This window comes from Morone saxatilis, unplaced genomic scaffold (genome assembly GCF_004916995.1).
Source record: "Morone saxatilis isolate NCDOM2014 unplaced genomic scaffold, NCSU_SB_2.0 Contig8, whole genome shotgun sequence".
NCBI classification, from domain to species: domain Eukaryota; kingdom Metazoa; phylum Chordata; class Actinopteri; family Moronidae; genus Morone; species Morone saxatilis.
The window spans coordinates 16,243,351-16,257,854 of NW_023340257.1; the positions used below are offsets into that span (position 1 = coordinate 16,243,351).

The 14,504-nt window shown below is 39.8% G+C and overlaps 2 protein-coding genes across 2 annotated transcripts in view; both read left to right on the plus strand.

Moving 5' to 3' along the window:
- The first annotated feature begins 1,900 nt into the window (after positions 1-1,900).
- Positions 1,901-2,687, plus strand: LOC118341772 (histone H2A, sperm). The gene is made up of 2 exons (XM_035680144.1): positions 1,901-1,943; positions 2,204-2,687. Exon 2 carries the CDS (start codon positions 2,211-2,213, stop codon positions 2,628-2,630), a length of 420 nt encoding a protein of 139 aa, XP_035536037.1. The 5' UTR covers positions 1,901-1,943; positions 2,204-2,210; the 3' UTR covers positions 2,631-2,687.
- A 2,499-nt stretch (positions 2,688-5,186) lies between these two features.
- Positions 5,187-14,504, plus strand: part of ppp1r37 (protein phosphatase 1, regulatory subunit 37) — a 42,200-nt gene continuing 32,882 nt past the window's right edge. Inside the window, exon 1 of the mRNA XM_035679557.1 lies at positions 5,187-7,084. Coding sequence (XP_035535450.1) covers positions 6,337-7,084 — 748 coding nt within the window. The 5' untranslated portion in view covers positions 5,187-6,336. The remainder of the gene's footprint in view (positions 7,085-14,504) is intronic.

A 14,504-nucleotide genomic window follows, 5' to 3' on the forward strand; every position in this document is an offset into this window, starting at 1 on the left:
GTTTCACAGACAACATAGTTGTCCTACCCGCTTGGAAGGTTGAGCTTCACCACTAGATGCCACTAAATGCTACACTGACTCTTTAAATCAATCAAGTTTCATATAAAATATCACACTCGTATTAACAATCTGTGTATATTATCCAATCAGACTGATCTGTTTTATATCCCTTTATGCTTCGACCTTTACTGAATAACATCAAAACATTTTGTGCATTCAAATAATCTGCAGTTTAGCGAAACTCAATATCAACTTAAATGTTTTTTTTCACGGTTTTTAACCAGATGGACATTGCTTAGTCATCATGGAGATGGATAGATTGAAATGTGAGCTATAGGGGCTGAAAATGGTGATGTGCATTATGGACATGCTGAAAAACATTATATATGAAATATAAACAGCTGCTAGAAGACTGTAATATAGATGAAAACTCAGAAAACACCAGCATGTGTGGACCTTGATTAAGGATTGTTTTGTCAAACTACTATTTCCAAGGTCAAGAATAGACTGTGATGCTTCGTTTATTCAATGTTTCACCTCTGAAATGAGATATCACCACAAAAATGACATGTACCTTCACAAATAGTGCATAAAACAGAAGGTTATTAGTCATGAGTTGACTTTAAGGCCTCCAAACAAGAATAATCCCTGTTTATCTTTGTACGTTTTCTGAGTGTGTTGTAATGAAACACTTGATACTGAGTTGTACACAGAAGTAAGAGATGAGTCATCATTCCCCAGAGCAGTTAGTTAGTAAGCACATCAGGCACTCAGGGAGACAGACACAGTCAAGCACCTGATCATAAAGTGAAGGATCATGACACCACTAAGTGTGGTTTTATAAGTGCCCCATCATTAAGAATAAGTCATTTCAGTTAAAAATGAAAAAAATAAAAAATAAAGACAAGCTACAACAGGCTAGAGGTTAAATCAGAGGTCTGTGCTGCCATCTGCTGTTGATGTCTTTTCTTTTTCTTTTTTACCAAATTCATGGAAAAGATGATATATTATATATAGTCTGCTTTGTGTTTTATAGCAAAGTACCCTATTAGATTGCTTAAAATAATATATAGTTTACTTCAGAGTTCATGCTACTTTATATTCATACTCAACTACATTAGAGGGAAATATTGTACCTTGTACTGCAATATATTTATTTTCCAGCTTTAGCTACAGGGAACTGTAGATTTTAGGATTTTACATAAAAAAAACTATTATCAGTTTATGAAATATGATGCATTTTTTTGTTACTTGAATGCATCACTAACACAATAGTATACTGTAAAAGTGTAAAACTAAAATATATCAGCATGTTTAGCTGCTCCCTCTCAAAGTGGTACTTTATGTGCAGTTATTAGGTTTTCTCTCTCACAACCTTCAAGCTATCTAGTTCACACATGTTTGACTTTAGACTTCACCACAAGAATTATATAAAAAAACTATTATCAGTTTATGAAATATGATGCATTTTTTTGTTAATTGAATGCATCACTAACCCAATAGTATACTGTACAAAGTGGTAAACTAAAATATATCAGGCACTGTTTAGCTGCTCCCCTCGTCAAAACACGTGGCTACTTTATGTGCAGTTATTAGGTTTTCTCCCTCACAACCTTCAAGCTATCTAGTTCACACGTGTTTGACTTTAGACTTCACCACAAGAATAACGGTGTGGTTGTGCAGAAAAGTGCACTGTGTTACTCCTTCATATCAAGAAACAAAAGTCTCCCCTTGCAGTGTTTCTCAGTACAATGTATGTGGAGGAGGAGGAAGAGGAAGTGGTCTCCCATAACGTTGTCAAATGTAGGTGATCAAGGTAACTCTATGCAGCAGAGGAGCCAGGTGTCAGCAATCAACCGATGGCTGCCTGACTCATATAAAAGCAGTATTCTGTGTTTCAGTGTGTAGCTGCTGTCTCCACTTAAAAGAAGTGCAGAATACTGGTGAGTGTTAATTAGTTGGATGTGGTTTCTTCCCTTAAGGGGTTTATTATTTGTTAAATTTAATATTGTAAGTTGTTGGCTCTAATGTTTAAATATGTTCCAAGAGGCTGCTCTTAAAGCCATTTAACCTCATGACCCCAAAATCTGTAAAGGCCTTTATTTTAAGCAGTTGCTAAAGTTAAAATATATTAAATTACCTTTTAAAATGTGTCACTTTGTTTTACTGTGTAATCTGAGATAAATGATTTCTCACAACTCAGACTAAAGATGTCTGGCCGTGGTAAGAAAGCTGTACCCAAACCTTCAAAATCCTCAGTGTCCCGGTCTTCGAGAGCTGGGATCACTTTCCCGGTGGGCCGCATCCATAGGCTTCTGAGGAAAGGCAACTATTCCCAGCGAGTTGGCAATGGCGCTGCTGTTTACCTCTCAGCCGTCCTGGAATACCTGTGTGCTGAAATCCTGGAGCTGGCAGGAAACGCTTGCCGTGACAACAAGAAGCATCGCATCGCTCCTCGCCACATCTTGTTGGCAGTGAAAAATGACGAAGAGCTCAACAAACTGCTGGCAGGGGTCACGATCTCAGATGGTGGCGTCATCCCAAATATCCAGGCAAGCCTTCTACCCAAGAAGACCAAGGTGTCCAAGGATGACAGTACTGCTAAAGACCTTGAGTCTCAAGAGTTTTAATTGTGGATTTATCTTAGTTTTGCAAATTTTATCATAATAAAGTCTTATGTTTTTCAATGGTGTAATTTTTTGAATACTTGATACTGGAGCCAGGTACTACAATCTGTATTCTTTCTGGGAAAATTCTGTACTTCCAGTGCTCCATGTGTCCTGCGGCAGCTGGGAAAATTTCTCTGAATGCTACGGAAACGTGCTTCATTTCCTGCTTCCTGTAGCCAAGGAAATGTCATTCTTTTTGAGGAATATAGAGTGACGGCCGCTTTCTATCTTCTCTACAGGTCCACCACAAGTCCCATCTTTAAACCAGTCAAACACGCTCGTGCATGTGAGCTTAATGTGTACAGGTTGTAAATTTCAGGTCTACATTTTTCGCTTCTGTTTGCTCGACCTGTTCTGTAGATGTCGAACCATCCATACAATACTCCTAAAAAGTAAATCAGCCAATGAGGCTGGCAAACTGTTTAATGGACACTGCTAAAACCTTGACTGTAGCCCAAAAGGCTACCCTAGAATAAACTATTCAATCTCAACACCTTTTTGTTGGCAACTTAAACTGCTGAAGGTTTGTCTTCAACATTCATGATCTGCGAAAACAAGAACCTTAATCACACCACACTGGTAAGGCTCATGTCTTGTAGGGAAGAAATCTGCTAAATAGTCATATCCAAGATAACGGCACAGCCAAAAGTGCTCAGATAATTGTAATGTGTCACTTATTGCAGCAGGAGTTCTTCTGTAGCCTAATTTACATTTTAAATTGTTTGCTGAATTGTGAAAGTACATCATTTGATTGGCTAATGGTTGAAGTTCTTGCTGACAGCACTTGAACCTGAAATGCCTGACACTGTTTCCAATTAGCTTTAGAAATCTGTGACACAGGTCAGCAAAATGTTGACCCTGGCAGTGTTGTGTTCCCAAAGTGAAGGGTTTCCCATGTTTGAATTATAGTTGTACTTAAACTGTCTAAAGGACACAGCTTCATAGATATGTATTCATATGATACTTTTGCATATAAGTATTCAGCTGATCCCCTGACATTTCTAATGTAACGCAAACAACAAATGCTCCATTTAGTAGATATTTAGATCAAATTTATTATTGAGTTTTCAACATCCTTAATTCAAATTGTATACAGCGTGCCACATTTGTATTGTACAAATCTAGTTCAATCTTATTTTGCAGTACCACTTTAATCTGAGAATCATGCAATTTTAAAATTATAAACTTTAAAACCGAAAGTGTCCAGTAGCGCACAAATTATTAAAAATTTTAGAACAGTTGCATCCCATTTAAAGGACCCTGGGTTTTTTAAACCCCACTCAAACCAACATGCATATTGATTTTTAAAGATACTAATACTTGGAGATGGTGTACTGCGGAATTTATTATATGGGCTTATCTTTCCACTTAAGTGAGAACTCTCAAATTTACTGCAAAAACAATCAGATACCACAACAACAAAAAATAAACTTTTAAAAAAAAAAAAAATAATGTGTTTATGTATCAGGTCAATTATATCTTTTGGAGTTGAAAGATTACAATTGAAAAAAAACACTGTATTGGTTAATTACCTGTGTGCTGTAACATATATATATATATATGTAATGTATATTATATATTGTGTATTATATAATATTTGTATATTATATGTATTATATTATATTATATATTATATACCAGTATATTATCGTATGTATATATTGTTATATGATATGTAATATGATACTATATAATATATGTATATATATAATTATATGATATATATTCATATATGTATTATATAGGTATGTATATTATGATATATACTATGTATACGTATATAATCCCTAATAGTATATTGGTATTTCATTAATATATGTATACCTATCGTATATGTTATATAGTATATCAGGTTTGTATGTATAGTATATGAGTATACTATTATCAGTAATACTACTGTATATATATATTTATGTATATATATTATATGTACTATTTAGTATACTGCATTGTAGTATATACCCTATTAGTCGTATATACTTACTACGGTGTATAGGGCATAGTCACTGTATTGTCACCGGCTGTATATCTAGTCATTATGTATATACGTAATATACTACCACGTACCGTATACATCATATATATAATCACGCGCTATATACCTATGTATAGTAAATAGTTATGGTGTATTATATACACCTGTATATATACCTGATACTAGTATACCCTGAGGCTGCCAGTATGGGTAATAGTATCATATTTTATGTTTATCATACTTCACTACATATGTATGCTATACGCGTGTATATAGTACTGTATATATTATCTACTATGATATAATATATGTATAGACTATACTCTACTAATATATACTATATGATGTATGTATCATATATATATATGTATATATATTTATGGATAGTATAATTATAATACTGTATATATTACCTACTACCTTATATATATATATACTGTCAATAACTGTAACCTAACATTACCTCTTACCTCTTTTTTTTTTTTCCGCAACCCTCTGTAACACTGCGTCCGCTGAACGTACCCCTGTGACTAACGACGTGCTGACGTCAGACGTGTGGACAACAAACAGTTGTTGGGACTTCAACAAGCTAGCGGATGGGTCAAAAACAGGTCCGACCTACTCCTCCCGGATACGGAGACACCTACGAGACCCGTGCGGTCGGGATACCTTCATAAACTCGTAACAATTAGCACTACCAGCAGCCACAGGTGTAGGCACGGCACGGCACGGCACGGCGCTAACGTTAGCCACGGAAAACATGCCCATTGCTCGGAGTGTGACGCCTGCTGTATTTTTCTTGTATCCGGCTGCCGCTGGTCGAGGGTTGTGATGTGAGCCGAGTTACACCGCGACAGAGGGGGTGAGACCAGAGAGACACAGCCGGAAAATAGTGTTTGGCGTTTGTTTTTGTTGTTTTTCTTTTTTTTTCTTGACTCAGAAGAATGGACTTTGTCGGCGGCGGACCGACGGGCTCACGCAAAGCAGCGGGCATGCGACCGTACACGGGCCTGGATGTCATTGTTGGGCAACAACTTTAGCAACCCAGCTAACAGTGGCTCGCTCAATTTCATGCAGATGAATCGGTTTGGTGTCGGGCAGTGAGCTCAGTCTGCTAGTGTAATGGAGGCTCTTCAATTGACTGCCCCGGTGCTCTTTTTTTAACACTGCTGGCGATGTGCGGACGACCCACTGAGCATTTTTCCTCGGTTCCCATTTGGTTGGCAGGGATTTGTTAAGTGGTGGTAGTTGAGCAAAAAAAAAAAAAAAAAAGTTGCCCAGTTTGGCATATAAATAATTACTGAAACAGTATCTATTTCACATAGGTATCACGCGTTTCTTGTATTGGTATTTGTGTGAAATTGCACTTTAATAAGCTCATTTTTTAAGGCATGCGCCAAAGTCACCTGTGATTTGGGCGTTTGGGAAAGCTATACATCTTTAAAATCACCACCCCAGCACATCAAACCAGTCCAAAAAAATAGAGGTAACATTTTCTGATTGCACTTGAATATAAGTGAGTATATGAATATATCATTAAAGGACCAGGATAGGTGCACATCTACGTATATTGTTGTGAGACAGAGGCTAGAGACAGGCTTCTCCATGTCCGTTGGTTCCTAGTCACTGTTTAACTCAATATCTAGGCTGTCTGGCACAGTTAAAGACTGAGTTTTCACTGGAAATGAAAACATGAATATCGAAGAGCAGTGTCTAGATTTGTGCAATGTCAAGACAAAAAGCAACGTGGACGATGACCACAACACCACCAACAGCACAGAAGGGGTCACCCCCCGGATCTCTGAACTGATGACGGACAGCAACACAGAAAAACAAAACAGCGTTCCCACAGAGGCCTCTGAAACGTACCTGATGCCTCAGCTCACTGACAACCTTCAGGCAACTGAGGAGGACAACCACCAGGCACAAGACACACTGGAAATTGATGAGGTCAATGGAAATAGAAAAAGCAGTGCCCAAGACAGCCCTGCCGTGGTGAACCCCACTGACTTGATCTTCTCTAATGACGAGCAGCACAAGGGCGATATCGGGGTAGAGAAAATGAAGGACGAAAAGGACACTGAACCCGCAAAGTTTGTTGTGGGGGAAGGGGATGAAGGTGGGGACATGGACATAGGTGTGGACCTGAGCCTCGACGAGAGTGGGGTGTTGGAGGCTGAATCGACAAACGTCCCATCGCTCACAGACAATGCTTTTGACTCCACGTCTCAGGATGTCCCAGCCGACAGCGCGGCAGAGAGCCCGTCAGATGGCAGAAAGACGAGCATCACCGAGGCTGTTGCCACGGATCCGGCTGGACTGTACCCCACGGTGGAGGAAGGGGACGATAGACAGAAACAGAGTGGCAAGAGGGTGACTTTTCCATCAGATAAGGATATTGTGTCCGGCGCAGTGGAGCCCAAGGACCCCTGGAGGCATGGTAATACTGTGTGTTTGTTTCTGCATGCCTGTAGGTGTGAATGACTTTCTATTTATTCTTCTTGTCCGTTGTTCCTGCATGAACGTGTCCCTTTTTAACACGGTTTAGCAGGGTTTATTCTCGTAGGATATCTGGAAGGCCGTTATGTGCCCAGTCATAGTTCAGCGTTCCACGTGTAGTCGGTTTAAAACGTGATTTCGATGATGGCTGTTGATACGTACGCGAGAGGTGTGTTTTTAAGAGGAATGTTCTTTTGTGTCTTTCTTCTTTCTCTTGCACGGTCACGCTACAGTCCTTTTTAGTCCTCAGGCAGCACCTGAGCCCCTGCCCCTTTTTCAAACAGAGGTTTGTTTCTTAGTTAAATAGTCAAAAACATAATCACATAATCTGTCTTTTTGCACCAGCAGCTGAAGTTCACCTATATCTCAGTATAGGCCCACGCCTGTGCTGTGTGCCACAGTGTGCATGGATCCCACCACTCCTTGAGGTGTGCCATTTTACCAGTTAGGTTCCTGTTTGTTCAGTGAAAACATGTCCAAAGGAAGCTGGTGCAGGATATAGCACTGCCTTTACTGTGTTGATATAAGGAACTCCAGCTTTGCAACAGAATGACAAGTGACTTTTCCCAAGCTAGAAAGCAATGCATTACTCTAAACCAGTGTGCATGAATGTAAATGATGTGCAAAACCATAAATTAAGTATTTTTGTCTTTGCATAGAGTAAAGATCAATACATTGAAATTCAATTTGGATTTAAAAATGCCACCACTGACAGCTTCTGAGTTACTGACTGAGTTTTTATTGGATTATTAGTCATTGTGCTCCAGTAACCAAAGAGAAAATAGAAGGATGCCCCAGTGACCTTTTTCTTGGCTCTTTGGTCCACAGACCTGATTCAAGTCTAATATTATTGATTATCTGCCATTACCAGGTCTCTATTATGTGTTTTTGCAGTCTATTTACTCTTATGCCAACCTATACTGTTAGTATACAGTAAGTTTCATTCTTTTTTTTGTTTTGGGAGGAACTTGAAGTCATGTATAATCGGACCATGACTCACATGTTCCTTCATCTGGCGTGGGCAATGGACATTAATAAGCAGACCTACTGTCATGGTGTGAGAACTGCTGTTTGCCCACTGTACTGTGACGGCAGTCCACATAGTTACAGTCGGCTGCAGTCTGAGGAAGATGCCAAATTTGTGTTTAAGTGGTCTGTATACCAGCAGACGTGTGGTATAGAGTGTCTTTGTGACCTGCGCAGTGTTAAAGGTAAGCAAGTGAGAGTCCTGTTGTTGTTCTTTTTCCTGATGTATAAATCCAAAAATGTAGGCCAGGCCAAGGCAAGGGTCAGTGATGCGAGATGTCCAGATGGGGGAGGGGGTGTAGAAAGAAGAACAAAAGCAGCAAGGTTAATATGCACTGCCTCGTGTTCAGCTGCATATAAATTGTTCTATTAACACGCCGGCGATTGGTCAGACAGCCACTCAGAAAGACACTTGTGTTTCTCCCCACTTATCCTTTCACATTAAGCTACATAAAACTATAAATCATAGTCTACCCACTTTACACGTTTGTAGCATTCATGGCCCTTACTACTCGTCACATAACCCTGTTGCTTTTTCCAAATGTTTCAGTTTCGGCTTACAGTGCCTTTACAGTGCACATGCCAGGCTGATAGTAAACTGGACATGAAATATCTTTAGCCAGACTCCACGGGGGCAAAGTCTCCAACCCAGTTAGCAAAGATTTCTGGGACCTTATGAAACCACTGGCACTGGGAACAGTTAAGTATCCAGATGACTGTAGTGTGCGCTCTATCACAGCACATTTATCATGTAGTTTATTTAAGTTCCAAAGGTCCAGCTGATTGTGTCGTAGATACTGATTCAGACAGACAGTGGATGGCGGGGAAGTTAATCACATGATACAGAATGTTCTGTTTTTAATGGAGGGAAAGAGAAAACACTGCCGTACGTTTATCAGATAATATTTCATAATCATTTATAATTCAATAATAATTCAAGCTCTCAACAATTTGATAGAGTTCACTCCAAGAACGGTTGTAATGAGATCAGATTGAAGTCATTTTGTTTATAATCTTTTATGTTTTGAAAAATTTTAATACATTCTTTATTCTCATTGTTTAGACTAGATCTTCAGTTGTGTACAGTGACAGCAGTTTCCTGGGTGCGAAAAACAACCGAGCCAGCTTTCTAGGTGGAATTAAGAGACGACATAATCCGGCACCGGTGTCAGGACAAAAGGCCACTAAAATGCCAACAAGCGTGGATGAGATTGACACAGGTTGTTATAAATGGAATTTGAAAACGTGGAAAACCGCTACCGCAGCGCCTGTGTCTCGACTAAAGTGTCCCCTTTACATCACTTTAGTCGAGACACATCCATGAGGATCCCCTTTTATAGGGGATTAGGACCAGTCGGTGAGAAGGTGTTGTTTACATACTGGTGAGATATGAAATCTGATCTACAAGGAAAGTGTTTAAATGTTATCAGACGGCAGACCACCGCACAAAGGATTACAGTACTCACAAACAGGATTTTACTGTTTTACTGGAACGTTAGGTTGGCAGCAGCTTTTTTATTTATTGTCACAAATACCGTGAGGAGTTTGAGCTACACGTCCCTGGTGATGTTGTAGTGAAGACTTTCTGTCAGGCTATGGTTGGTTGAATTGGCTAATGTGTCATTTAAAAACTGAGAGCACATACAAGTTAAATGTTAATAAGTTGTAAAAACATGTAGTCCCCCACTTTAAACTATTTAATAACATCTAACAGCCTGATAATTACTGTATGCACGAGGTTTAATAAATAATTGCTCCTAATTATGTGTTGAATTTGGAAATGGCTTCTAGTAACATTTTTTACTCTACTAATGTCTCATTGGTGAACTTCCTGAACCTTTTGACGTTCACCTGGATATCTTTACCTTTGTACTGCTTCTGCCATCCATCTTTAGGACATGCTCGCACATGAGACAGACATCTGAGTGTGTCTCTCTGTGTGTTTGAGACAAAGTCCAGGAAATTAAATATATCTGAATCCCTCTGCAAGGCTCTCTGTGCTTTGTTAAGAGCACTCTGCCACAATAAATCCATGATCTATCCAGACCCTTTATCTGCCGAACCAGTGTCACGTTTCTGACAGATGACATAGGACAGAGACCCAGAGAACAGTGAACTGGGCCTGAGCTCACAGAGCCTGGAGCTTCCTCCGTGCACAGTATGAGTTACGGCTGTAAGAGCAGAGGGAAGAATTTCTTTGGCAAGTACTGAACAATTTCAAAGCAACATATATCGGCTCTAATTGCTCTCACGAAATGTGCTTCTGAACAGGAGTTAGGTTCATGGAGTGTAGAGCGCTGCCATTCAAAATAAACCCCCGGGGTTCGGAGGGGAACAGAGGTGGGGGGGGGGACAATAGTAGGCAGCTGCGGTGTCATATTTATTTTTCTTTCTGGGCACTCTCATTTTTCCAGAATTGACGTCCAGTTTAGTCGTATCAGCTAGCAGACAATGTGTGAGACTAAAACTTACAGAAAAAAACAACAAAATAGGGCTTCTTGGAGCTACCTTTTAATATTATAGAGCATTTTCAAGTTTAATTTTGTCGACGTACTCTTTACCAGCATAAAGGAAGTAGTAAAACATGTCTGTCATTTTGTTCTGAGTTAGATAATCATTCACGATCATTCCTCCTTTCTCTTTTTTTTCTTCTTTCCCCTCTCCCTGTCGAGACTTGAGGGGCGCTTGTTCTTTCCCTCCAGGCCTGAGCAAATACTACATCATATCCTGAGATTCCTCAACTTCCCAACATGCTGCGTTGCTTCCCCTGCTCCCTTCACTTCTCCTCCCTGGCTGGCCGATTCAGTCTGCAGATTGGGCTTGTATCAGCAAAGCATGTCGTTACGAAAGCACTGCATCACACTGGAAGCATGTGCTAAGTCACACATTTCATCACACTTATCAGTGACTGCAAACACACTAAAATGCAGAAAGATTGTTACATAGAGAATAATGGAGCACTACAGTGCTACAACTAAAGTTCTACAGTCTTACTGTAATACAGCTTTCTGTACAAATAAGGTAAAGCCTACTACTTGCAGGGCAAGACAGTTCCTTCATATTGATGACTGTTTATTCTGCAAGCGACCAAACTCTTTGGCCTACGTGCAGCTCCGTCTCATGTCATCAGACCCAAGACCCACTTGGCACCAGGTTGCTAGAGGCTCTGTGACCCATGAAATGTTATGTGTTGTGGCTGTGGACCAAGTTACATACTGATAAGCAAAGCTTTCAGCGTACAGAATGGACAAAGGCTTTGAAAACCTAGAAGTTCAGTTTGCGCTAGAGGCAGACCAGTATTAGGTTTTTGGGCCCAGTAAGGCCAATAAAAGAGAAACAATCAACTCTTTTGAAGTCATCTGACCAAAGCACGATATTTGATAAATGGACCGTTAGTGTGTTGACAGTGTTTTATGTCCTCTCACACACTTGTCTTTTACATTTAGTTGTGCCGTGATACTTTTTCATCCCACTAGGAGCACAATGGTTGCAAATATTTGAGCGTTAAATCAGCCGAGTTAACATTATCAAATGTCAGATGGTAATGTCAGCTGTCATGTAGGTGTTGTTAACACCCCATTTTCCATGAAAACACAAGAAGAAATGAAGTGTTCACATTATCAGTGAGAAGGAAAAAGGCAAAGAGTCTGTAAGGAAAGTTTAAAATGGATTCATCAGTCTGCATGTTGGTTCAGTGTTTATTTTATCAGTGGTCAGTGTTATTTTTATATTAGCAGTCATAGATTCATAGCTGATAACCTTGTTTAAATTTGAGAAATCATTGTCAGATTTAGATGCTATTATGTCATCAACACCATAGTATACCCACATTCAGTTTAACTAACTATCCTTGAAGTGTGTACTTAAATGTAAAGCTGTGTAGTGTAAATACTTTATCAGAACTTGGTATTCAAAACAAGTTAAAGCTTAAGTGGAACGTCCCTACCTATCAGCAGCCTGGACACCATCATCTGCTCGGCTGACAGCAGCTACTCAGGTGTTGCAAAGCATGGTAAACATTGGCACCTGCTAGATAAACGATGTCATAATGATACTGTTTCCAAATAGCAGTTTTTCTATCTTGGGCTATATTTTTTTCCATCCAACAATAGACGCAGATGCAGATATTTATGTGATACCTTAATACCTGTTGATTATATCGTCCCTCTGGGCTAAGTCTAGGTTGTGCAGTCATCTATTATGCATTTCTGCCTGTCTATGCTTCACATGCACCTTTTGTTTGTCTTGTAAATATAAGAAAGAAGTGTCTATCAATCTTTCATTTGTGGTGAACCCTGCCCTTTATCCTTGTGGCTGTCTGCATTGTACCACTAAACCATGGTCATTTCTGTCAACAAACATGGGGATTGGAGTAAATGCTAGAGTAGACATTGAACAATCAATCCAACTCTTTCTGTCCTCGTCAAGAAGGAATTCCTTGCTCTCTTATCAGTCCCGAGGAGGCTGGAAGTGACAAATATTACCTACATTCTCTACACATTTCACAAAATGCCCCCTCATTTAAAAATAGAGGATACAAATGTTGTTCGCTCATAATGTCACTCTCCATCTGGTCTGGCAGCTTTCTCTCTCCCTCTCTCAGATGCAGGCCTGGTTTCATGTGGGAGATAGTTTAAAATGGCTGCTCTGTTTTCTGCTCTTTCTTTTTTAACCATCATCATAGTTTATCACACCAACAGAAAGGCTACTGTTGATGCTCAGTTATAATGTTTTGCCATGCTAAAGGCATGAAGTCAACATAGACGTGTTGTGATATTATATCCTGTCCAGATGTAGCAGCTGTGTCTGCAGTGACGTGCAAACGAACAAAATACGGTTGGTCCATGTTGTATGAGTGCAATCACGCGAAGGATAGTTGTGGACTGGTGTCGTGTGTGTATTTATAGGAAGCCTGAGCGTTACAGATATTGTAGTTTGGTCAGATTCTGCCGCATTGTGTGTTTTTTTTAATTACTGAACTGCATGCACCAACTTGGAATCAATTCTAGGGTTTTTACATAATTACACTCCTGCAAACGTTTGCCAGTTCTTGAGCCAACAAATTTACTTAACTTTTGACCCACTACCCTCGTGCAGACCCATGCTGGTACAGTATGATTTAAACGTGTTTAGGTAGTAGTTCAAACCTTTGGACTCATCCGTTTATAAAGCTTCCCTCCTGACATTTGCTGGTTTATCTCTCCTTTCCCCGCCGCTCCGTCTTGTCCTCCAGACTTGCAGGAACACACAGCAGCAGAGGCAGTCTCAGCCTTTCTGCCCAACCTCTGACCATCCGGCCAGGCAGTCAGTTGTCATGTGTGAATGACGCTGCTGTCACCATCCACAGCACAGCAGTGTGAAATGGCAGGGAAAGGGGACGAGAGACTGTGAGAGAGGGGCTATTTTGAACGCTGGCACTTGCATGTTAAGTAGGAACCGGCAACACTTCTATGTTCCACCACCGACATACTCACTATCTATCTCTGGACGTTTGCCCAAAGGCATGGCATTGTATTTCATACATATTGTTATGTGAAAATACTGTCACCTCAAATTTAACAGATTTTCAGGTTTTCACTTTAGATCCCGTCCACACAGGGCCATTTAAAAATGCCATTAGGTGTGGGGACGGCATGCATCCACACCGGTGTTTTTAGGTAGATGTTAATACGGTAGTAGATGCTTAAACAGGATAACGATTGAACTTCTCCTTCTCCTGTGCTCACCTGTACTGAGTTACAGCCTAACTGCAGTTTGTGGTGTTGCGTTTCTATTTGTGCTTCATTTATATCATTGAGGGTAGAGTAAAAAAACAGAAGCATGTCGTTGTATAATGCAAAACAGTTCAACAGCACTGCAAACTTCATCCTCCAAAATGATCATAAAATTGATCACTAGAACAATTGAACATTAAAAACTGAACATTATAATCACAGAGGTAGGATTTATTGTAGGACTGTTGTATTATACTGCATTAGTTTTAACTAGGTGTACCTGATGGGAACTGAATGTATGTTATTGGCTTCCCAGAATTCAGTTTGCCTGTTCAAGATAAAACAGCCAGTCTGTAAGATTTAAACCATGCCCCAACCACAACTTTCTCAGTTCTTCAGCTTACAAAACCTTTTTGAAATCCTCTAGAAGATGAATTGTGCTGATCGTGAATGTCAAACTAATGAATAACCATAATTTGACATTTTATATATGCATCTGATATGCAGGTGGTACAATACCTATTTGACTGACACTGCAAACCACCCTCAAATGGGCAATAATGGTAACAAATCACCCAAAGACTGCGTTTTGGCCATCAGTGAATTAAACTCTAAAGGCCT

Bases quoted from the DNA above. Each gene is read 5' to 3' on its own strand.
- LOC118341772 (XM_035680144.1), top strand. From the start codon at position 2,211: ATGTCTGGCCGTGGTAAGAAAGCTGTACCCAAACCTTCAAAATCCTCA.